The 26,424-nt window shown below is 36.7% G+C and overlaps 2 protein-coding genes and 1 long non-coding RNA gene across 6 annotated transcripts in view; 2 read left to right on the forward strand and 1 right to left on the reverse strand.

Moving 5' to 3' along the window:
- LOC139101394 (uncharacterized) overlaps positions 1 to 19,959 on the reverse strand; it is a 99,347-nt gene extending 79,388 nt beyond the window's left edge. For all 4 annotated transcript variants that reach the window (XR_011545543.1, XR_011545544.1, XR_011545542.1 and 1 more), the window contains exons 1-2: positions 19,688 to 19,959; positions 19,404 to 19,578 (exon numbers count right to left, since the gene is read on the reverse strand). This is a non-coding gene — a long non-coding RNA (uncharacterized lncRNA). The remainder of the gene's footprint in view (positions 1 to 19,403; positions 19,579 to 19,687) is intronic.
- A 406-nt stretch (positions 19,960 to 20,365) lies between these two features.
- Ipp (inositol polyphosphate 1-phosphatase) lies at positions 20,366 to 23,467 on the forward strand. The gene is made up of 5 exons (XM_070654369.1): positions 20,366 to 20,726; positions 21,248 to 21,504; positions 21,599 to 21,869; positions 22,250 to 22,418; positions 22,595 to 23,467. The coding sequence occupies exons 2-5, from the start codon at positions 21,292 to 21,294 to the stop codon at positions 23,046 to 23,048; spliced, it is 1,107 nt and encodes a 368-aa protein (XP_070510470.1). The 5' UTR covers positions 20,366 to 20,726; positions 21,248 to 21,291; the 3' UTR covers positions 23,049 to 23,467.
- Positions 23,468 to 24,469: 1,002 nt separating this feature from the next.
- Positions 24,470 to 26,148, forward strand: Ppib (peptidylprolyl isomerase B (cyclophilin B)). Its single transcript, XM_070654371.1, has 4 exons — positions 24,470 to 24,794; positions 25,056 to 25,263; positions 25,339 to 25,523; positions 25,749 to 26,148. Exons 1-4 carry the CDS (start codon positions 24,720 to 24,722, stop codon positions 25,881 to 25,883), a joined length of 603 nt encoding a protein of 200 aa, XP_070510472.1. The 5' UTR covers positions 24,470 to 24,719; the 3' UTR covers positions 25,884 to 26,148.
- Positions 26,149 to 26,424: the final 276 nt, after the last annotated feature.

Below are 26,424 nucleotides of genomic sequence, written 5' to 3' on the forward strand. Positions count from 1 at the left end.
TTGTTACAATTGGAAGCTTTTTAAATTAGTCGGCATTAAATAGTTTGTTATACATTTCCGCTTAACTACAAACACGGCATAATCAAGTATCTCTAAAAGATTGGTTTCGCGTAACACTGCTAACTGTGCTGGAAAATGAGATATTTTGACGCATATAATTATTCATCGTGTCGAGTTTTCAGATAAATTCGAGCGATCCTGAAGTCTAGTCATTATATTACCCATGTTGTCCAGCATTCTCTTCTCATTGTCAATCAAAACGAAACATTAATGTTTGTTTTTTGTGTTAATATTTTACAAGATACAGAGAAAAAGTTAAAAAAAAAAAAAATTATATCAACATATTATTAATTCTTGCTCAATAAACAAAGAAATCTGATAACAAATCAATTCCGATTGTAAATTTTACCGATTGCCTGTTACCGTTTAAAATTAACGCAGTAAATTTTGCATCGATTAAATCAACAGAACGATTGTCACGATAGGCGTTACAACCGCCCTTTATGTCAAGCCATTTGACATTGCCACAGAGAACCATTAGCCACGACATTGCGCACGATTTCGACAATCTTGGAACCGTTCACCTTCCTCTTGTAAAGGCCTTTGTAGACCAATCGTGTATCACATGACGGGAAACTGCATGCGGATATAGAGAGAAAGAGAAAGAGAGAGAGAGAGAGAGAGAGAGAGAGAGAGAGAGAGAGAGAGAGAGAGAGAGAGAGAGAGACGCAGCATGCAACAATTGTTGTATACGCATGTACATATATGTACATATAGTCATGTCAGACATCTACACAGTCATACAAGTCGGAGCGACAGCGCACGACGGGTCTTTGACATGTTCTCCGTTACAGCAAAATATCCCCTTTGTACGCACATACGCGGATATGACCGGCATGAACCCCAGTCAGTGGTGTAACGGTAATGGATCGGTTAGCGATTTTGTTAAAACAAATAAATCTCCGAATTACGATACAATTGATAAGCGTCGCTTATTTAACACGCAATCATTCGACATTCGGAATAGCAATATACTTTTATCATCTTTCTCTTAATACAAACTTTTATTAAAAAGCTTTTATATAAAAAGAAAAATAGCAAGTATCCATTTAATTTTGCGTTGGAAATATTCTAGCCACAAATAAAACTTAACGGACTTTGCCGCAACTGAAAACATACGTAATAGTATTTGACTTATTCGTTCGTAGATCGCGATTTAGAAGTTATTTTATGTAAAATGGTAAATTTATTTGTTTATATGTGGGGATGTATTATATTTTGTTAAAGAACCGCCAGCAACTTCCTCAAATTCGATTTCGTATTTGAAATTCAAATTGTACGCGTTATCGAATTTGTGTGCCGTATCTATGCAGATATATTACTTGGTGGACGTCAATTATAAAAATATTTGACCGTAAATCTTTAATGTCATGGGGGAGAATTTCCGTTTCATTGCAATATCTCTGAAATATCGTTCGACAAATTTTTCGACCTGCGTCGAGCAACAGTGATATAGCAACGTCGCGAATACACAAATTGCGCATTCATATCGAATAAATTGAAAGCAATTTTTATCGGCTGCGTAATCGATGGTCACCCTCGCTTGCCCGCGTTGATTACTTAATCCTATACAAAACCATGAAAATGACAATCGCAAATAATTTCTTTTTATGCAGAGAGCAATTCAATTTAAGCATCTTAATGTATATCGACACATGTCTCATCACCGTGTCCCTTAGTTGCGTTAAATGCTAACGACATTTTACTTAAATGTTATGTTAAATATTAACGTTTTTTAATCCCCTGTGATTTTATTTTATTTTTAATTTTTTCATTTTTCAACAATGCAAATTGAAGAATGCGAATCAGCTTCTTACATGGCCAAAAGAATTTATTAAAATAATCCTTCAACTAATATACCTACTAATTGGTGCGAAATATTGTCTCTCTTATTAATCTTATCATAAACATATAATAAAGTTTAGGTAACTTGCATGACTTCCTATATCTATATCTTCAGTGTTTTTCACGATACCTTTGAATTAATATTAATTTTTTATACGTCGAGATATAAAATTCGGTCTGCGCGAGAACATTTTATTAAATCAATTTTTTTAATACAATCGGACCATTACAATTACAAATGTAATTGCGTAAATGATAATTAAGCGATGCCTGCTAAATAATTAGTGCCGAAAATCTGCTTACGTCATTGGCGTCACAGCGAACAATTCTCGGCGCTTTCCCATAACCATACTCCGCGTTTGTGTATAATTCACCGACCGCTGTGCTCCAGGTATATATCCATATCCCATTTGTATTCGGCATTACGCGCGCATGGATCGCACGGGAAATCGCGTACCTATTTCCGGCAATATCATATCCGTCACGCGGCCGACGAGAACGTCGGCCGTTGCGGCCACCGCCCCTCGTACTCGCGTACTCGCGTACTCGCGAATTCCGTGCGATTGTGCGCGCCGACCAAACGTGACGGAAAACACCTGGTCCGGTCGCAAGGGAAGCACAGAGAGAGGGAGAGAAAAAGTGACCGATAGCCACGCTGCAATCTTTTTGCGGTCAAAATCGATGTGTCATTTCGCGATCGACGTTTGCATCGTAAACCACATGGCCCTATAAGAGTATCAATTCGCTCTATGATTTCTTCGTTCTATGATTTCAATTAAAATTCTTGTTTTATCCACCGTAAAAATGTAGGCTTAGGCTAATAAATCCCAACTATTACATGGTATAATAATATACATATACACGGATAACATATACTTGGACGAGTGAAATTTTTTTAATTTGACAAATTTCACATAGGTCTAAAATTTATTCGCGACTCTTCTAATTCCTAAAGAGAAGTAATTACAACAGAGCATCTCTTAATGACTTGTTTTTCATCATTAAATATAAACAGTGCTTGCCTCGAGTAAGACGCGATAAATGAGAAACTCGCGAACGTTAAATGAACCAGATTTCGCGTTTTGACATCGTACATCTTTCGACATCGTCGAGAATATGCAAGCGCGACGATTTACGTTTACGCAAACGGATGACGACCGGGGTGCGCGTCGAATTTCAAACGTCAATCGTTCAAGTCGACACGGCGAATGTTTTGAGAGACAGACATTTAACACGTCGACTTCTATGGACCTAGCTTTAGGCTGTTTCAAACACCCGGCGCAGCGAATTTCGTCTTTTCGACGACATAAAGCGGGACGCAATTGCATACTCAAACCTCGATTACAAAAGCGTCAAAGATATGTCGACAAGTCTTTGATGGCAATCCGCGAACTATTGGGCCGTGATTAGCTTTCATTAGTGCACACATTGCAATGTGTAACGTCCGATATCGATGTCATCGTAATTCCATATTGTCGTACCGATCGATTTCCAATAGCTTGATTATTACACAATAGCCAAATTTAGGATGTGACGAGCAAAAATTTTTTTTTCTCGCGGAAAAAAAAAAATTTAGGTTTACCGATGCATAAATTATGATATCGGAATATTATTACACGGCGTAGTTAAAGGGAATGGAACAAGAAGTAAAAATAAGACACAGGATCCATCAAAGAGATGGAAGTTTCTCGCGTAATATTGGAATTAGCAAAAGTTGTAATTCCCCGGACTTATCGGAGCAACATTATTCATGAATTATGCAGACAATCTTGTAAAGGCTCTAACTATGTAGCGGACGAGTAATTTTAAGTTTTAACGGGGTTGCGCCATGCTACACTTAGCCAGAATAAAGAATGCATGGATTACGTTTCAAACGGAATTCGTACTTCCGTACTACGATTAAGTATTTTGTTTTTACAATAGAAAAAATTATTTTTTAACATTTCTTTCTTAACCGCACTTTTTCTCATTTTTCTTTGTCAAAATAATATTATTTAATAGCGTACGGTATAAGAACTTAGTTATATCAAATTATTTTTTTAATATTAATAATCAAGACGTGGATCTTCTTTGTTCCACATGTTTTTAATCTTTCAGAATTTTTTTTCTAATATGTAGATAAAAATAACATTAGTTTCCGTAATAACAATCGCAATTTCTTATCCGCATCTCTTTAGGCGTGTATTCTGTAAAAATTGCGAGGGGGGAAATGCCAATAATGCGAAACTTGAATCGTTTGCGAGGCTATCAGAATTCTATCAGGTGAGAGTTTCGGCGCGACTCGCAACAATTTCCAGTTACGCGCGATGTTTCTACTGGAAAAATACATCGCGTTCTCGAAGCTGCGCAACCAAGTAGTTGGATATTGGTATAAATAGGACAGATATGGGGTTTACGCGCGTATCACGCACCCTCGTCCAATCTCTTTTACGTTCTCCCGATTTCACAAACTGTCTCGCCTTGTCAATCCATCCCGACACACGTATGTATGCACGTATGTATCTCAAAACCTTCCTAACTCGTTCTTGACGTCTGATCTCTCATCGCTCACGCTCGATTCATTCGACTGTTCTCCAAAGAATGTGTCATACCGTTCTATCATCTCGGACTTTGTCTCCGAATTTATCGTGAATATTCCAAAAATGAACGTCTTTCTTTTATATCTTTTATATCAGACCTAAGACTCCTATTCTCTTCAACGTCTTTAACAGTTACCGCTGAACGTTATAAGGATATTTCAGTCGATGGAAGCTATTGACAAAAGATAGACAGCTGTCAAACGTTATAATCCATATCTATCCACCGCTTGACGCAATCGGTAATCTTTTACTAGAGATATCTTGTCTCGGAATTGTTTTAAAATCAACAAACGTAAATCACAACGGCTTTTGCAATTAAAAAAATAATAATAATAATAATTTTAATAAAATTGTTTCTGTGAATTAATGCCACCGGTATTTATAATATACAAATATTTAAAAATTATATGCCAATTATAACATGTGACAATGATAAACTAAGTTATATAAAATTTACACGAGTTTATGTTATATCAAAATCCATTATTTCTGAGTTTATCAGCTTCGGGAAACTTTCTCGCAAAGGTATGCCGGCATATCTGTTTGATTAAACATTACCCGTCGTGAAAACTGCGAAAAATAAAAGCAAAAGTATGCGTTTCAGTTCGCTAATGTAAAATCTTTCGAACAAAATAATCAAACATTACAACTTCGATCCAGAATAATAATGATTGTAAAATTATTTTGCCACAGAGATTCCTCGTAAACTCATTTATCTCGCTTTTAATAGCTATTTAAAAATATTTGTTATGCCGTTCGATAATGCGTGAGCAAAGCTTTTGGCGAACGCAGTGCAAACAAGTCGCGCAAATAGACCTGTGTGGGGTAAAACCACGACGGATGACCCGCCGTTACCGTCAAAAGCTCTCTTAGGCTGATCTGAAACGCGCGGTGAATGCTCTTCATGAAGAAAAGCTCTGAGTGTGACCTCGGGCTCGTCATCTGTGAACCCAGTTGGCGCATGGTTCCGAAGGATAAAGTCGGTGAGAGGATACCAGAGGCTATTCGCGAATCCTTTCCTTGCTCGGCTTTGCACGAACTAGGAAATGTTAGAGGGTGGTAGATGGACCAGATGCGCTCGTAAAACCATCGTCCCATAAAACCGGCTAGTTCGCCGACCGAGACGCGCCCATCAACCTTTCCTTACATGGTCTAATTCCGAAGTGGTCTTACATTCGCACCACCCGCCTGCCTGCTTGTGCGTATGCAAGAATGCACGCGACCGCAAGTACACATGCAAATAGCGTGCTTTAAATGCATGTATACACGTTATACGCATATATATATATATATTTTTTTTTTTTTTTTTTTGTTAACTTTAATAGCGACATTTTCGAGATAATAATCTGCTATTAAAACTCAGTGTTACAAATTTTAGACTTAGTTTTAATTAACTGCAAGTAGATGTTCATAAAACAGATGCTGGATAAGTTACATCATTTAATTATCAATTCTACGAACCCAAGCAATAACACAGAGTTGTTCGTTCGAATGTGTCTTTATGATGCCGCGCAAGTTTCTCCGCGAAACTTAGTAGTTTACGGTCGTGTTAGTATACGCACAGTTATCAGCTTGTAACTTGATAACTCGCCGCCCGCATTGATAGAATCCCGAAGTAATTGTTCGGTCCACGCACGTCGATGCAGAATTCGATTCCGCGGCGATGCCTACAGCCTACAGTAGTTTCAATCCACCTAAGGGTTGGCAACAGGTAAAACGTGCACATAACCAGCCGCGCGCGGTAAGTAACGAAACTCCATAAAGTGGAAAATTGATGTTAGCAAACTACTTTCGCCGTGGCCGTAGAACGTCCGAGTTTTTACGCACGTGAACCAGATTTTCTAGTTTTCTCGATGTCCACATAATGCTATTGCTTTCAGTCTGCTTTTATGTGGGTAATAAAACTATACCGTGATTGTATAATGACCGTAAATTCTTTTATTCCCTCGACGTTAGAGAAATTCTTCCGAAACGTTTATCAAAAATATGTTAAACTTTGATCAAGATAGAATAATCACTAATTTGTAGTCCGATTGTCTTAACTAAAATTTTTTTATTTAATTAAAGTTATGTGTTCAAATGATTCATTAATGAAAAATATTTCTTTGTATAAAAAAAAAAATATTTACATATAAGTCTGATAAATCTAATTTTTAAATAGGCATCTTCATAAAATTAATTTAGAAATGTTAAATACCGTACGTTTATCGATCATATATGTATTTTATAGGTGCACAATTGGTAAAAGTAGCTACTGCGCGCTCACGCAGTATAAGTTGTATCAACTTTGAAAAATGTTACTTTGCCAAGTTAACTATAGTATATTTCGAGAAAGGCGCGGTACTCGAGTTTGGGCAACCTTAGTTTGGGATGGCCGAGAAGAGTGTATCACGTGCTGCAAGACGGTGGAATAAAACCGCTGCCGGAAAAGTTCAAGTTGAAGAACAGCATTTTTCGAAGACGCCGACCGTGCCTTCGGATGCGCACGAACTAGTTTCAACGTTTATACTACATCTTTACGTGTACGTGCATATTTTAAGAGTATAGGACGTAAAATACCAACCAAGCTGACCAGGGCGTACAAAAACTTTTTTAAGAAAATATCTTTTAATGAAAATTTAATAGTGCGACGTATAAATTTCAAAAAGCTTTCTAAATATACGATAATATTTTATCATTTTAACAATTCTCAAAATTATAACAATTTCTAATTTCGTAACATAAAAATCTCTCAAATAATCCTGTCCCTTGAAAAGTGCCGTCAACTCTTTTCTACTAGAAATAAAATCTACATTTATAAATTACGAGATTAGGAGAAGATTGACTTGGAGCAATTATACCATGAACCGAGAACTGCTGGTTTAGGTCACGGAGTCATAAATAATCGTAATTCCGTGCGAACCCAGCTGCGGTTTTATCCGAGCGAGAGTGCACAGCCGACCTGCCAAGGGAAGTCCATCGAAGCTTAAGTGCCTACGACCAGGTAAACGATCTCAGGACATCCCGAAGCCCGAAGCCCGAAGCGTAGAGCTGAGATGCATGGACGCTTTTTCATCGCGACATATTGCACCGTACGGAAATAGCAATAAATGGAACACGATTGTTTTTAACTAATTATAACAAAGGTCTAACAGTTGATATATTATCAATTCATACTCATTAACGAGAATTTCAATCTGATAAAATCAATCACGAGACTACGATGTCGCGAATACTTTAATCAAGAACTCCTAACTCACAAGTTCGCAATATTCCCCAGAGTGACATCTATATGTAAATTTTAATTGACGATTAATTTTGTTGCGATATCTAATTACCGATGTAATAAGTAATTATGAGCGTGTTAATAGTTAGTGGCACAGATAATTAACAGTATGTAACAAATAATTAATACGAAAACAATTAACGATGCGTACAATAATGCAAAAAAGTTAAGTATTTCCTGAACTGAATAAATAAAATTATTTTTTTACCAAAAAAAAATGTACCTATTGCATAGCATATGTTCATTATATTTTATATGTAGTCAACTTTTTATTACGCATAATTCTACCAAAAATTTAATTAAATTGAATCGAAAAGTTTAATTTCGAGAAAAGATAGACGACAAACGAGTGAATCTAATCGTGAAAAATTAAGAGATATCCTTTTAAAATTAAAATGCTCCGCGTCGGTGTTGATTTACTCGTAATTCTTGTAACGTCTTGTTGTAAGACGTCAATTTTTACTCCGTAAAAATGCGCGATGGAGTGCTCCCGGCTTTTCTACTGCACATTTATTCGCACGAATCTTTTCTGCTGTCTCACAGGTACATCTTGATTCGTTAGTTAGCTCGCGTCTCGATCTTGGTGGTTCCGCCAATCTCCTCTCTCGAGATCGAGCTCATTCGCGGCGGGCTATTCGGCAGCCCCGGAAGCGAGATGTAACGGGCTACTCATCGACATCAAGTGCGATTCATCCGTGGCGAGGTTCCTTCCAAAGGAGGAAGGCCAGAGACGAGTAGCACTTACCCGATCTTTCATTCCTCCTCGGTATTCTCATACTTTTCCGTTCGTTTTCACGCCCGCTCCCGCACTCGTCCCCCCGGAGCAATTTAATCTTATCCTATTTTTCGGTTTTTTTTCCTCTCTTTTTTTTTTTTTGCAGCTATCAATGTCTCTCCACGCTATCCAGCGATATCAAAACGAAATCACTTCCGACCTGATGTCTGATGCTTTCAAATATATTATTACCGCTACCGTGCCACTGGGAGAAACTTTGTACGCATATCAAAAATTTAGTTTACAGCCGGCACGAGAGATTAAATAAACGAAGCATATCGTCCAAGTGTTTTGTCTCTTTAGAACTTAAAGTATAATCTTATATTACCGATTCTTTATCAAATATTATTTTTCGCTAATTCTTAGTTCCTATATAGTAAATATTAATTTGATATAATAAAATAGTAAAAGAAAATCTTAAGTAGTATAAAAATAAAACTTGCTTTTAAAGAATTAGATTTATAATTAATTATTTTAAATAATACATTAACAGAATAATGTTTAAACCAAAATGTTTGCATAATTCAACGTAATGGCCACTGACGATTAACGAACGTCTCGACGTAAGGACAGCTCGGCTTTAATTGGCAGCTCGTTATATCGTTGCTATTAACGTACGAGCACTTAAAGGGAAGGCGTTCAACACTTGCCCTTCCCCACTTCCCACTTACTATTAATTTCCAATATCGGATAATGAAGTATCAATAATGTCCTTGAACAGGGTAATGCACCTTCGACCGATAGCTGAGGTCCGACATAAACTGTCGACCACTTTCAAACTATCCAACGATCATACATAATTCCACCGTACACTTCTCTTTATCCCTAATCTTTCTCTTTTGTCCTAAAATCTTTTCGACGCTGCAATTAAATTAATTTTGAATAAAATCACGATATACTCGTAAAATCGCGCCATGAAAATCGAGAATATGCTAAGTATATATAGATTTATGTAATAAAAGTGAAGAAAGATGCTTCTCCGTTAGACAAGCAAAAGGAGACTGTATATCGATCAAGTAAATTTCCAAAATAGCATTCCGTATCGGCGAGTCTCTGCCAAACCACCTTAAACTCCTCGCCTGCGAAATCGAATTACGCCGCGTTCTCGCGACGCTCCACAGGTAAAGGAAATATAATCCACTTAATTCATACGATTAACTCAGATTAACGTTGTAGGACGTGCGGAAGAACGACGTCTCAGAACGATGCGGAAGAGCCAAGGGAAATAAAGGAGAGAAGGGAAGGCCGTGCGAGCGTTTTAGACTCGTTGTCGGGCTGACGAATAAATCCGATGATAAGATTTGCATATTAGTAACGTTCCTGTCTCCGCTTCTGGACTCGGGGTTTCGGCTCTACCGCCCCTTTCATGTCGCACCCTACCTCCACCATTCATTCGCATTCCCTTCGCCGACTCATCGCTCTCTCTCTCTCTCTCTCTCTTTCTCTCTCATTCTACCACTGTCGAATCCCGAATCCCGAGTTTTGACCACGAGTTTTCCAACCCTTTCTACCAAAGCTCCGGCGGAAGGAGGCTGAATCGACACGAGAGGAGAAGCATGCAGAGTTCTCTGTTGGCGTGGTTAAAAAGTTAGGAAAGCTATCCAAATGCGGCCAGCATGACGGAAAATCTATTGGCTGTATTAGAAAACGGCTCGATAGATCTGAAACTGCTTTCCCACTTTTATCAGCAAATTACAATTAATATATTTATAGAATATAATTCTACTGTCGATAACAATTCTATAATGAGAACAAATGTATAATTTAAATCGACAAATAAAATACCGAAAAAGTTTATCGAGCAAACGAAGAAAAGATGTCAATGTTTTATTTATCCGACTGTCGTTTCACAATTTGAAAAAATAAAAAAAGTTAAACGAGAGCTCGTTATTCTATCAATCAAAAATCTTAAGAATCACTAGAACAAGAAATAAATAACGATAAACTCACGAAAAATAGACTACGCTGAAAAAAAAAAGGAATAATTTCTTTCTACTCTTCAACTAGACTCGAATTGGTATATTTTGAAAAATTTTTAACATTTAAATCTTTATGCTTCTTTGCCGTGCATTACTATTATACGTAATATCTGATGCCGCGTTAAGTTGTTTGGTAACCTGCATGACGCAGGTACTAGGCATTTCACGAGAAGGAAATGGACCGGAGGAGAGTAAGCGAGTGTTCTTGAGGAACAGCGTGATAAATGATCGCCAGAAGCGCTGACGTTGATTCAGTTTGTATAGGCGTCCATTTAACAAGGAGGGCGCCGATCCATAGATTCTTCAGCCCTTTAACGCTTATAAGGTCGCTGCCGAGAGGATAACGACGGAACGATACTCGTTAATCAACGTGCTTCGCTTTATCCGGAGATCCCGACGATGTCTATCATAGCATTGCGACATAAAATTGATAGCAATCATTTTCACTCTACATTGTGTTTCTATCGTAACGTTTTTAGCCTCGATAAGAAAAAAGTTATACTTCGAGATTTCTTTTAAATTATGAGACTGTTTAGCGACCGATAATGTGCAAAGCAAAGAAGTGAAGATATCGTAAAGTTGCGAATATTAATTTAACGCCGTATTGACACGAGTAACATTAGGCATAAACGTACGATATATTGCCTCACATGGCAATATGGCAGATGCAATATTACATCCTAGAACTTTGGCAAATAGCAGATGTAGAACGCCATTAGAGACAAACTGTGTTATATCCTCAAGTGCTGTTATAAGATATAGCCCAAACTTGTATTATTACTATGCGTATGTCTTACACTTCATACAAAATAATATACATATGTAAGTATATGTATATAATTTTAAATGTAAAATTACATGCAAAATTGTTACGCATGTACCGTCTCGTGAATAAAAATTTAAACCCCATAAAATATACGTACGGATGTAGATTCTCATATTTGATGCCTAATAAAGAAAAATTTACTATTTTTAAATCGCATAAAAATATTGCTACATGCAAAAATTATGTTAAATTATTATTAAAAAATTTGCATTAAAAATTAATCAATTACGTCACGTTTAACTCGCCTAAATTTGAAGAGAAATTTATAATACGATACATCCTACTGAAAACATTCTTTTTCAAAAGAAATCTGTGTATCTTTACAAAATTAAGCTCGTTATCGATCGGGGGTTCTTATTTTATTAAAACGGCAAGTTTTGCGGCATGAATCCGTAATTTATCGACTTCTTCGGATTTTTATCGGCCAAAACACGATAAACAATCTCCACTTTTGCGCCCTGTTTTTTTGCTTTGTCCTCTTTCGCCGACCCTTATCCGCTTCCTATCACATACACAAACAGATGTACTCGGTGCTCTTTCTCACTTCCTTGGACGTGCTCCAAGACCCTCGTGCACGAGGCACACACACATATACATAAATATATACATATAGACTGTTCGCTAATGGATATTGCTCTTACTCTTACTATTGCTTGGAGCCAACCAGCAAGAGGCCAGAGGTACCAGAGTTAGAGTTAGAGCGGCGTCGGCATTTCGGATAAATTAGAAAAGCTCGCGACCCGTATCCCCCCACTTTTTTTTTTCCCTCGAATCACCATTCCGCTTTTCCGCGAGCACGGCGGAAGGTATTTGCATGACAAACGATGCGCGCATTTCCGGCGTCCAATTTGCACTCGGCTCTCTCTCTGTTTCGCGGCTATGTTCGAGCAATCTCTCTGATATCGCGCGGTTATATACTTTATTGGCTGCTCTATACAGAAACGTATGTATGTACACGTGTGTGACGCGCTCCACTCGCTCTTTTACACAACTGATTATGAATAATCTAACTTTCGGCCACCGAAGCACGGCTCAACGCGTTGCGAGAGGACGACTTTACTTAACTGTTTGATATTTACCAAGTATATATGTATATATGTAATTTATATATAATTAATTTTTTTATAAAACATATTTGCAGCCGCAAAAACTACCGTTGCATTTATATCAGTATCAATTAATTGAATCTTTTGCGAACAAAAGCAACCGAAGCACGCTTCTTTCTGCTAATTTACTTGCTCGGATCGTTGATTTATATCGCGAGCATTATTGTGGATGCCGCGATAAAGTTTTAATTATATTCCCGGCTGAAGATACGCATCGGACCGTAACCAATGCGAAGAAGAAAGCCCTCACGGTCCGACAATGTTGTGGCTCGCTGCTGCTTATCCCCAAAACACGAAAATTAAATTTGCTCTACCGTGCGTATCAGTGCGCGCTCTCGAAGCCGTCAATATTAATCTTATAGAATACGCCTGGGAAATCTCGAAGGAAGAGAGTATCGTAGATACAAATTTCGCTAAAAATATTAAGTCGATTATGACGAAGATGAAGAATACGATTTATATTCATCTGCTTCATATAATGAAAAAAAGAGTTTCGTTTTCCAAGATTGCTAATTAACTAAAATTAGAGCACATTTAATAGAATAATCGTTGAATTCGATAATCTTTTTAGATACATCTTGAAAGTATAAAAAAAAAAAAGATCGCAGAATTTCCTTTACGTTTATCAAATCGATAGAGTTGAAATAGAAGCAGAAATAGAACGATATGAAATTTTTACGGAAACATATTGTGAGAGAAAAGTTTTACCTGCTACTTTTTTCTTGAAGACTAGTTGAAAATAGGGAGAATTTCGTCTTTCTCCAAAGTATCAAGTCGAAAGTTTCGGAAAGTCTACGTCGAAGATTAACACAAATAATAGCCGCTTATTGGTATCGTCGAGTGTATGCCAGAGTACGAGTCCCCGTTGACCGCTACTTTCCGCCGCGGTAGAACTTTAAGAGTATCCTGACGGAAACGAGAAAGAAGTACCAAGTCCAATAGAGCAACTCGTTACTCAAGATCGAAGACGAAGAAATCGACCGACCGGAACTCTGTCTATTGCCATTCGATGCGCGCCGTATCGACCTAAATGCAAAGGTGTATTTTGCCAAACTTTTTACGGATACTTTTCCAAGAGTTAATTTGAAGAGAATTATAAACGTTGGGAACTTTTCATGATTTTATTACTCATTTTAACTTGACATATACGAGGAGACGTTTAGTTCCGAGCAAAAAATAGAAAGACCAATATAACTTGTATAAACAAATACTGCCAAATCCGACTAAAAGTAATTTTATTCAACTGCTAAGTAAAGTTAAAAAAAAATTAAGTCATTTTGTAACGTAATTTTATCCTCAACTAGAGAACGTAAAAGATACAAGAAAATAAATGATGAGTTTCTACGGCACGGAAATCGGTAATAGTCTGTGGATTAAATCCGAGTAGTAACTTCCGCTACTTATTGTCCACACAGCAGCAACAGGTAGTGGACTTGGTCGAGGTCCCACCGCTTCCTTCATTTCACAAATTCCCGACCGTCTATTTCGCGCTGCAAAATGAATGCGCATCTCGGTATATACCCAAGTGTGAACAAAGGTTCGCGGAGAAAAACGCCGCGCACGTCTTGACTTTCGCCCTGAAACATCCCTGACGGTCCCGAAAAGGTCGCCTCGATCCTCGACGAGAGAAACTTTCCAATTCCCTCGGGAGGTCTCGCTAACGAAACAGTCCCGCCGCAGAAATACTCGACTGTGACTTTTGCAAAAAGTATCTGACTCGAGGTAAAAGAAAATAATCAGATGACTTATGAATCTCATATTTAACCAAAGTTTATCGATTGAATTAATTATTATTTGAAATATCAGCATATCAGCAAATTTTTTACAAGGCCAACAGCGTTAAAACTTTTCTATAAAATTCACGTCAACATTTCATATCGCTTTATATCTGCCTCTATTTTATTTTTTGTCACATAATACGCACATCAATTTTTTAAATTCCTTGTATCAGAAAATCAGTACGATGTAATGATGTTTTTTAAACATCGAATAAAAACGTTCTTTCAAAGCATTTATTAATAATCTAAAATTATTAATATTTAATGCTGCAATGTGTGCCGTTATATTAAGCGCCATTTTCTATGTGAACGCACTTATTAAATATATGCTAATGAATATTATTCCGCGAGTGAATATTGCAAATTATTCGAAGGTATAATGGAATTCTCATCGCCAAGCGTATCGCCATAATAATGACAAAGCCTCGTCGCGATGTCCTGGTCCCAGATTTGCGAGCTGCTTCAACGAACGCTATTCAACAACACCGCGATTATTCTAATGAGATTCGGAATCTCGCGTGCGGAATAGTGGCCGACGAGCGAACGAGGGTCGAGGCGTTGAAACTTTATAGCCCGGTCAGATTTCAAATATGATTAGCACTCGGTATTAACCGCGAGCTGTACTGCTTCATCTATTAACACGCGATTATATCGAGTAAGACGTAAATGCCTCTTTTTACCACAATCTAATTTCGCCATTAAAATACCGTTTCCCGATTGATAACGTTGAATTAATTCCGTGCGTCACACGATTATTCCAACTATTCGTATCAAGTGATAATGCCCGTGGTTACCGCTTCACGATACAATTATTCGTGCATAGCGTGCGATTGTCGTTAGTACAATTGTTTATGCAATGACATATGTTAAACCATACATCGTTATTCCTCATTAATAACTGTGCAGTGTCATTAATAACTGTGCAGTGATTTTGAGATTAAAGTTCCGTAATTTCAAACAATCTTTTTCATTAAAATTTACATAAAATTGCATGTGAGTAACCGCGTAAGTATATGCTTTTTTTTTCTTTTTTCTTTTTTTAACAAAAGTACATGATAACAACAAAATATTATTTATTTAAAATAATTATAAGGTTTACCTATGCTTCAATATTACTAACAAAAAAAAATTTTCTATGCATTATGCTCATTTCCTCTTTTACTTTTTTCTCTCTAGTGTAATGTATAATATATTTTAGAAAATTAATTTTTTTAATAAACGTGCAGGATATCAATACAAATAAATATGGAAATAGCATCGAATCAGTCTCGTTTAGATCAACAAATCAGATTGAACCCTACTGAATATGAATGGACTGCCTGCAGGGCCAACGTCAAACGTTCAGCGAGGACACGCCGTCGTTCTATAGGCTCTACTAATATTCCTAAGTGCATCATCAGCCGCTTGGTACAATGTTGCACGAATTCTGATACAACTGATGCAACCCGTACAGCACCCTTTTACCACCCTTTAACCATTTTCTCTCTCTCTCTCTCTCTCTCTCTTTCATCACTTGCCCTTCAATTCTTCTCACGCAGGCATGATTCCTACTTCCCATAATTACTTGCGATTTTATCCTAAACACAAAAATTGCACCGCGATTGTAGTTCGCAATTTCTGCAATAATAGCAATGGAAAACAGCGTACGTTTATCCCCTTTCATTCTTTTTTCGTTTCTTTTTAACGTTTTTTTCTTTTTTTTTTTTATAACATGTAAATCATATAATTATTGCACAATAAAAATATTATCTGATTGTTATTTGATAATTTCTTATATATTGCGCGTTATATACGCTGAATATACCATAATTTTTATTCGAAAGACTCTTTTCATTTCATTGTAATATTTTTAAGGAATCCATTTAGCCTCCTGGGAAGTTCTGTGTGTACTCCTAATTATCATTGAGGGATTTAACAAAGACAATTCCGCGCAGGTGAGTCCCTGATCCCGAGTGCTGACGGTAAGGAACGAAGGGGAACCAGAAGAGCGGAGCAGGTGGATTGCTCGCCGAGGTTATGCAAGACATTCAGACTCTATCCGCGATGGCAGAGACTGAGGTGGCATTTAAGGATTACCGGAGTTTAGCATAATATCAGCAGAAGTAGGAAGAGGACAACAAGCAAGCGTCGTTGTCGGGGCGATGAGAGGGCGACGGATGACGGAGGAAGATGGAGCCCGCGAAGAGGAATGCGACCGAGGAAGGGGCGCAGGTATTATTCATGGATTACCTCACTTGTCTCGGCTACAATCCTCCCAAAGCCTCCATTAGAATAATTGCTTCTTCATCTTCGCGCTTACGCGGTTGCTACCGCCTACCGCATCGCTCGATTCGCTCTCTTTTCAGAAAGAGATCTCACAGACTCTACCATCAACGGCATGTCACCATGCTCATATTCGTACTCATCAGTTTTTCTCTCTATTGTCTCTAAGGCTTACTTTGACTTGACACGAAGAAGTGCACGTCACATTTCGAGGAGATTTATCACGGAGAAAATATATACCAGACAGCCTTTTATCCGAATAATAATGCCAAATAATCCCGAATAAATTTCAATCGAAAAGATAAACAAAATTAACGGGCTTAAATTAATATGGAAATTTCATTCATGATTTCTTGCAGTATTCTATAAATTCTATTGCGTAATTAAGTAGAACTCCACCCTTAAATATCAAAAATATCATGCTACAATTTTTTAATTTTTTGAAATTTTACAACGTCCGATTGCACTTTGGTTTGCACGCAAATTCTACTGTGCCATGAAGAAGAAACTGTAATATACATCCCGGTTACGGAAGTACAAGTGGCAGACCATTAGCCAAGAAGGAAGTCTTTTAAGAACAAGGAAGAGAGTGCTGAGCGATCCCTTGAAGTTCCAAAAGTGCAAGCGAGAAGTTGTCAGCAGACTGCTACTCAAGAACTTTGCGTTCGGCGACTATTCACGATTCCGCCTTTTAATCCTTTCGCTATTCAAGTAATGATTACAGTCAGCATCAAATGCTTAATCGACTGTTAGAGTTTGCCAAAAAAAAAAAAAAATAATTGACTTTACACATTTATTTTCAATAAATATTATAATCGAACCTCGAAATCGCCGACGTTGACTCTCGCTTGGCGTGAAGCAAGCCAAGCGAGTGAGAACTAATCGGCGTCGGTTTTAATTTTTTATAGAGAGGATTAAATGACATGTAGTAACTAGAATCAGTCGTTAAATAAAAAATGATTATAAAGGCCTTTAAAATTTGGCTTAATTATAATCTCCATAATGTTATTTACGTAAAATCAAATGTATATAAGAACTATATGCCAGACTATATACTGTAAAAGTATCTCCCGCAATAACGTGCAACCGCAGCTCACGGTTGAGCATCTAACGCTCGCGCCAACTGCGGCGCGCAAGAGGGAACGATTAATGCCCCTTAAATTAATTGTAATTCCACGTGAAGGAGCGCGGCAAGTGGAACCGCAACGACAAGGCAGCGTGTTCGAAGTATCGACAATCGATGTGTAAACGGAGAGACTAGAACGGGCTCAAGAAATCGTCGCACGTACCCAGTAATGCGAGATGAAACGGTAACGACCGCGACTTACCGCGATAACTAAATATTCGCGGGCAGACGTGTTGAGACCAATGGTGGCGGTAGAAAAAAAAAAGAAAAAAAGGAAGGACTTGTCGCTAGAGTCCCCGGACGCGAAACAGGTCGTCCGTCCCTTCCAACTTGCTCGCATTCAGCATCCGCCACCCCCGTGGCGCACAGGAAAGGCAGAGGGTTGTCTCGTCGCAGTTACCGGAGACAATTTATTCTCACGGTCTCGCGCGCAATTTGCTCCCGCGACTCCCTTTCCCTCCCATCGGCCCGTCGAGCTTGTAACGAGGATAACGAGAATCATCGAATGAAAACTCACCGTCGGCGCCTGAAATCGCATTTCACGCGACATTTGCCGCGCAGCATCATACCGCAACGCGCCGATCTTCGATCCTACAGATGCATCGCCGGAAGGAGGCATACGAGGGAAATTTATCTAATTCTTCGTTTCTCTCGCGCTATTCGATACGTGCATACAAGTCGTACGTGTAATTGTCATACCGTCGCGTTCCTTCTTTTAGAAAATATTAACACTTACGCCAGAGACTTGCTACAAAACTGAATAAACGAATTGAATAATATCAATATCGGAAAATTCTACAAAAATTTCGAAAGGTCCCGATTCGTGCACGTCGTTATAATTGGGGCGTTATTAATTTATTTTAAATGTATTAATTATTAATTTAGTGTCCAGGACATAATGACAAGTGCCATAAAAATTTTCCATTAAAAATATGTATGTTTTCAAAAGAAAAAATTAATTTAATAAATGCTATCAAATTTAATCTCTTTTTAATATTTGATACGACTTTAAGAATGTGATATTTCTAATACGCGATAATTCTCTACAATATGATATTCCTAATTAGATTCAATAGTAATGCAGAATGTATGTCTAACATTGAGATTTAAAAACAAAACGACAGCAAACGTCACCGAGTAATAGATACATTACTTGCTGTTAAGTGTATAAAAGCTTTTTTCAAGGGTTTAATACTGTCTTGCGGTTAATAGCAACGCGTTATTCTGCTCGCAACGACACAAGGGTGTCGCAGTTTAAAGTGTTTCTACTTCGGTGCATGAAAAAACGCTCCACTCTAACCCTTTATGGATTTTTTATGATGGTACGATTATACCAGGTATTTCCGACTCGTTATTCTTAAATCCGTGTTTTTGCAAACAATTTTAAATTTATAACAATAAAATTCGCATACTTAACTCAACAAATGTAAATTTTTGTTTTCAAAATTAGAAAATAATATAAAGTAACCGAGATTAAAATTAATCTCAATTACATGGATCAAACGTAAAACTAGTTTTAAAATCTAATCTTTCACAAGATTTAGCTTATTCGTGCAATGGACAGGCACGGAGAAAAATATGTTTAATTGAAGACACCGGATATAGACACTATACGCTTCTAGAGTCACGTATGTACATACACGTTCGTATTTATTTTCGTATAATATTCACGCGTTATAACCGCCTATAATTCTCGCGTCGATAGTTCAGTAAAACAAAAAATTTACTAGCAATTGAAAACAATGCTAAATATTATATTGCAAATAAGATACTTAGAAAAAGTTTAATAAGATATCACTCACCAAACCACGTCCAACGACGTATCCTGTCTTCGTCTTTCGTTCTGACATGCCGACATTGAAAGACCCTGACGCATTTTCGATCCTGACGCATTTTCGATCCTGATGTGCTTTCCATCCTGACGCACTTTCAATCCTGACGTACTTTCCATCTTGACACCCTGTCGATCCTGCCATGCTGAAAATTACTTCGGTTTAGTCAACTTTGTCGTAAATGTAATTACGCGAGGAGAATTTTTACATTTGATCAGACAACGAATTATTTTAACGACGTAGCATCAACTTACTTCTTCCCTACACTAGTTGGCAACGTGAAACAATACCTCGCGGAGATTCTTTCTTTCGTCAAGCAGTACGTTAATTATCTCGGTACGTTAATGAAAGCACATTACGAAAAACGAACGCGCTTCAATACGCTGCTCAAAGTTTTATCCGTTACATTTAAACCTTTGACTATATAAACTATATAGTCGAAGGTTTAAACACAGAATAACATTTATTGCGCACGTATATAACCCCTAGCGACATCTTACGTCATTCTCTTCTATCACTACTTGGTCTACATCGTCTACATACGATTTTGAACGATTATGCAGCTTAGAAATGCGTGCAATAAATTCAAAATTATATGATCTGTATTCTGTATTCGAATTGGCTAAACTGAATGAAAAAGACTTCTCCAGGATTAAAGTACGCACGCTTATGAATCCCGGAAAGATCAGTTTGATATACAAAATGCGAAAAAATTATTTTTTATGCCAATATAAAATAATGAAAAGGACAAATATCTCGCAAATAACAAAGATAGATTACGTTTTGAGCACATCTTCGAACCCACTATTCTAATTTTTGTCTCTGTCATATCGACGTCGTGTAAGTTCGTCGACGGCTTTAGCTTCCCCTCAAGTCTGTTACGTCGCTCTTTAGCGTTGAGCCTTAAGCCTCATTGTAGACGCCGCTTAAAGAATATGATTGGTTCAATTTTATTATGCAGTAAATACATAAGAAATTGAACCATTCGTATTCCTTATGTATACGCGCTATGCATTACGGAATAGTGTGTGCTCCCGGCTTCAAAGTGATTTGATATAAACGACGATGCATTTAGTAAATCGCCAAGTTTTAATAAGCCGATATGTGACGTGCTCCCGTCATTCTCAATGCCCGACCAGCCCAAGTAGCCCGATACAGCCGACGCTCCCGTCATTGCGCAGAGGGGGATGAGGACGAGATGCTCCGATAGACGTATTGCACTTACGTTCAGGTCTACGCACGTCATTGAGAAGATAATCAGTTCAAGTAGTGCGGTGCATATATTACATTTTGGTAAAAATATTTATAATTTATTTATTATCTCATTATTCGGCTGTGTAAGAAACCTTTGAAAAGAAGTTACACTTGCGTTACTTTTTAATCTGTTTACAGATATTTACGAAAGGAATAAAATAAAAAAACAATTTTATTTACATTCCATGGAAATCTTTTTTGTTGCAATTTAAAGCTTAAATCATTTTGCTAAGTGTATCTTTACGCAAGTGTTTCAATGCTTTTACTGTAACTGCAATTTTCATCTTATAATTAAATAAAATTATTAACATTTTAAGATTGCAGAGCTATCTTTTTTTTTTTTTTTTTTAAGTAATTATCGATATTGTTTAATACACAAGAATAGTTTGTGTGTGCTATATTTATGGAGAAAATCAATGTTTAATTTTCACATATACTCACACATCTAATAGAGCTTGTAAGGTCTCTCTTGTTACATAGTATAATCCTGTTTGAATATATATGTGATATGTGTGTATGAGTATGTGATAATAATATAAAAACAATTTTTCTTTTTCAAGAAACATATTCTGTGCCCCATAAGTCTTAAAAAAATAAAAATAAAATGAGAAACGGTAGCAGATTATTAAAAGTTCTTCTACAAGCTTCAGAGAAAGCAGCAAATATTGCCAGAACTTGCCGACAAAAAGAGGCTCTTTTCCAATTGTTAGTGCAAGAAAAATCCTTAGAAGAGAAAAACCCTCGTTTTTTCCAAGATTTCAAAACACTAGCTGATGTTCTTATTCAAGAAACTATAAGACATGATATAGAAATTGAGGTGAGTGCAAAGAAATATTAAAAGTAGAAATATCAAAAACTAAGAAAAGAAAACTTTTTTGCTTTATTATTAAACTTCAAACTTATTATCATAGTTTCCAGAGTTGGCCAAGCTAGTGCAAGGTGAAGAAACTAATGTGTTCAGCAATACTATGGGAGAATCTATTATCGTTGAAGTCTGTCCATCCAGCAAAGATACAACACAGCTACTAACAAAAGTTATGGGCAACGATGTTGTGGCAGCAGAATTGCTCGCTGCTGAAGTTCATAAAGATATTCAGCTTTCAGACGTGCCAATTACATTAGACATTCCCAATGATTTCGATGTCAATGTGGATGATCTTGGCATTTGGATAGATCCAATTGGTAGGTATATAAGTTTATAGCACAAATTATAATTTTAGATTGTATATATTTGATTGATATTTAGTATATTTAGATTAATTCAAGGCAAGACTAAACAAAAGCTGGATATTATTATGGTAAACTCTAATGACTCTTGTTGTTATGAATCTTAAGGTTTGTGCTCAATAACTGCACTGCTGAATTTGTGTACACTAGTGCAATAAGTTAAATTAAAGTAAATATACTTCAAAAAATATTCTATCACTCTTTTTCAGCAGTGCAGCTACTGAGAACGAACCTATAATTGGCCTGTAAACTAAGACACCCTACTTGTAAGAACTTTTGTTTGTATTGTAGTCTGATAATATATGCCTGTGGAGTAATTCGTGGAACTTTTGTAGATTCAACGGCAGATTACATAAGTGCAACAGAGGCAGTGGATGAACAAACAGGTTTATATCTGAGTGGATTGCGCTGTGTCACTGTCTTAATTGGAGCATACAAAAAAAGTACAGGAGTGCCAGTATTGGGTATAGTTAATCAACCTTTTTGTACTAATGTGGATTCACAGTAAGTATATATTTAGCACAAACTAATCAATTTTAATACAATATAAAATTCTTACTGTTTGTAATAATTTATTTTTGTATTTGCAAAAAATAGTTGTATAAAGTATATAGTTTTAATATAAGAAAAATTGTCAGTTTTATGCCTTCTAACTTTATTATATGCTATTGATCAAACAGGTGGATAGGAAAATGTTACTGGGGTATTCTTGGAGGTGGCATTGCCAAGTCTTCCATAAGTAACACGAGTAACGTTGATAAAATTATTTTGCTTAGCCGCTTTGAGGATGCAGATGTGAAATCAAAACTGTTAAATCATGGATTTAGATTAGTAGAAGTAGCAGGAGCGGGATATAAGATATTGAACGTCGCCATTGGACAAGCAACTGCCTACATTTTGTCGAAAGGCTCCACATATAAATGGGACACGTGTGGACCGCAAGCTCTCTTATCGTCAGTTGGTGGAGGTATCATCGAGTTTAAAGAATTTATTGTGCATCCAGATTCAGAAAATTTGAGCGTTAACTATTTACCTATCGGAACAAATTTTTCCAATCGAGCAGGCTTGATAGCTTACAAAGATCCTCAAATTTTAGAAGCCTTTAAATGTATTTTATGCAGACCATCTCGTTAAGTACGACGATAACAATATATATACATATATTTATATATATTTATTTACATATATTAACGTTATAAACGTTACAAATGTACGTTAAAAATTGTTACAATAATTGCAATACATTTTATTATTTACATTTGATTATATATATATATAAATAACAAATCGTATTTTACTCTACAAATTTTATGTGAAAATTTTTTAATGATGTTTTCACAGTTATTTCTTATAAGTATTTTGTGATATATATATATGATCTATATGCACTTTAATTCAGTTGTTTAAAATATTTGTTACGTAGCTGAATAATATATCCTATAATAAATTAATATTATATATTTATTTATTTGATATTTAAATTATTTGTTAATTGATGTAGCTAATCGTTGTGATGTAATAAATAATAAACTGAGACACAAACAGTAAGATAATTTTTTAACTTAATACATGTAATATCCTATCTGTAAAAATACATATAAGTAAATTATAGATTTGTTTTTACGTGTAATTACTTATATGTACAAAAAACTCAAAGTAAACAAAATATAAATGAATTTTTTTTCATAAGAGTGACCAATTTTTTTTGGACCTCGAATTTTAAACTTTTTTTTTTTATGCCAAATATTTCTTTAGTATAATAATAAAAGATTATGCAGGGTGTCTGCGATCGAATAGAAATCATTTTGGGGATAGATAAATAGGAAAGTCCCATTTTATTCAATTATTAATTAAATTAAATAATTAAGCTGAGACTTGTTACAAAATTTCTTTGACCGATAATCCAAAGGTATCGTAGGTATCGTGTGTATGTATGTACTCACCGTCAGAAATGGCATTCGTGGTGCTACGACGGCGGCTAGCGTACGTGATCTTGGCGTGATGTGCGTCGAATCTCACACGAAGCGCGGGCGTAGATGTGTTGTGGAGCAGCGGTCACCGAGGACTGAGGGGGAACGCGGCCTATTACATTTCCTCACACTCGGCGGCCGAGAGTGGGGGAAGTCACGTACGCCAGCCGCCGTCGCCGCTCGTCGCAGCAAAAGCTATATGTATGGCCCATATCTGTTTTTCAGTGTACACCAAAAAGCGTTTTTTTGCGGTGACAACGGCTCTCGTACGTAACCCTAGGGCCTAGGCGGCAGAGGCAGGGAATGAGAGAACGTTGCGGAGGGAAATCAGTCATCGGCAACCGGCCGGCGCGGTACATATATGCGGCATATGTGAAACTCGACGCACACGACTTTAAAGTTACGTTCGCTAGCTGCTGTCGGAGCAGCAAACGCCATATCTGCTTTCCAACGCACTTGATAAAACTTTGAAATTTATATTCTTTATTGTCAAAATATTATTTTAATTTCGATTTAATAGATGAAATAGTTAAAGAGAAATAAAATTAAATTGCTGAGGAAATGAGAGTTGGATGGACTAGAGAGAGCCTGTTTGATCATTGATAGTCGCATTTGTGTTGTGGCTTTGGAGTGGCATTCTCGCTACGTCAGTGTGAGGGAAACGGGCCAATTGAACGTTCCCACATTTCTAAGCGTGTACACGCGTACTCGAGTGTGCATCCGGTGGCGGTCCACTCCAACCAAGTAGCTCTGACAGACCGCGTTAAGACCAGTTAAAGCTGGGGTCGGTCAGTTGATCGGTTGCAGTGTCTTTGTTCTCTTTGTTCTCAACACCATGAGGCTGCTGTTAATCCTAGGCTTGATAGCCACTATTTCTTGTGCGAGCAACGGGCCGAAAGTCACTGATAAGGTATAACGACACCATAAGATGTATAGCAAAGACCGTCGACTTACGTTTCGATCTTCGAAATCTAAGATAATGTACGATAAGCCGAGAAGTGAGTACGTGGCATTCTCTGCCAACGCGTAATGTATTTGTTACGTGTAAGAACCCGCCTATTACTTCCAAAAGAACGATACTTGATTTCGGCAACGCGTATTCCTTGCAAATCACCGGAATTATCGACGAAAATATTGAATTAACGAATCGATTTATTAAATGGATTTTTAGGTATGGTTTAAAATTAAGATCGGCGACACCGATGCAGGCACAGTAGAAATCGGTCTGTTTGGCAAAACTGTTCCAAAAACGGTCAAGAATTTCGTGGAGCTTGCCAAATTGCCAGAGGGCGAAGGATACAAAGGCAGCAAATTCCATAGAGTGATTAAAGACTTTATGATCCAAGGAGGAGATTTTACTAAAGGAGATGGCACTGGAGGTCTTTATTTTCAGTTATTTTAATACTTTGCTAGTATACACATCTAATTATTAATCTTTTTAATTTGTTCATTAGGTCGTAGTATCTATGGGGATCGCTTTGCAGATGAGAACTTTAAGTTGAAGCACTATGGTGCCGGATGGCTATCTATGGCCAATGCTGGCAAAGACACCAATGGCTCTCAATTCTTTATTACGGTCAAACAAACACCATGGCTTGACGGTAGACACGTTGTGTTTGGCAAAGTTATCAAAGGAATGGTAAATGTTGAAACCTCTCGTAATAAATTATTTTTTAAGAATATTTAGATTTTTATATTGTTTTTCAGCTTGGATGATAATTTCAAAATACAGTTTTTTAAATACATCTTTTTCGTAATGTCGTTACGTTTGTGTCTAGACATTTTCTCTTACGCTTGCTCATTCTGCGCTTACAAAAATTTACTCCCTCTTACCACTTAGCGTTTGTAAATAATTTTGTTGCAGGATGTAGTGCGCAAGATCGAGCAAACTAAAACTGACTCACGAGACAAACCAGAGAAAGACGTCGTCATCACCGACAGTGGGGCGGAAACTGTAGTAGAGCCATTTAGTGTATCTAAGGACGACGCCACTGAATAAATTTAGCATTTGCCAACAGCCTCATTGTTCTTTATGATCTCTTGATTTTGTACAAAACAATTTCGTAAAAATTGCACGATCTATTGTATCATCTATTGAAGAAAGTTTTGTAAAAGATCATAAAGTTAAAGCAACAATCAATGAACAATAGGTTAATGATTTCTATTCTAATTGTTAAAACCTATATATAACTTGCATTGCACCATAAATTTTATACATAAGCAGATTTTCTACATTCACAAATAAACATAAGTTGTTTAAAGTACTATTGTATGTGATTATTTTATTTTATCTCATTAATTAAATATATAATTTTTTATAAATTGTGTTACAATAAATAATAAATTAATAATTTCTATTCTAATTGTTAAGAAGCATCAAAAGTTAAAATTATTTAAATTTTAAATTCTGAAACTTTAAATTTAGAATTATATATTTTTTTAACTAACTGCATCTATACAGATTCCATGTAAAAAAAGATAATAAATAAACTTTTCTGTACAACTAGCTAAAATAATAAAAATTATAGAAAATTCGAATC

This window comes from Cardiocondyla obscurior, linkage group LG03 (genome assembly GCF_019399895.1).
Source record: "Cardiocondyla obscurior isolate alpha-2009 linkage group LG03, Cobs3.1, whole genome shotgun sequence".
Lineage (NCBI taxonomy): Eukaryota > Metazoa > Arthropoda > Insecta > Hymenoptera > Formicidae > Cardiocondyla > Cardiocondyla obscurior.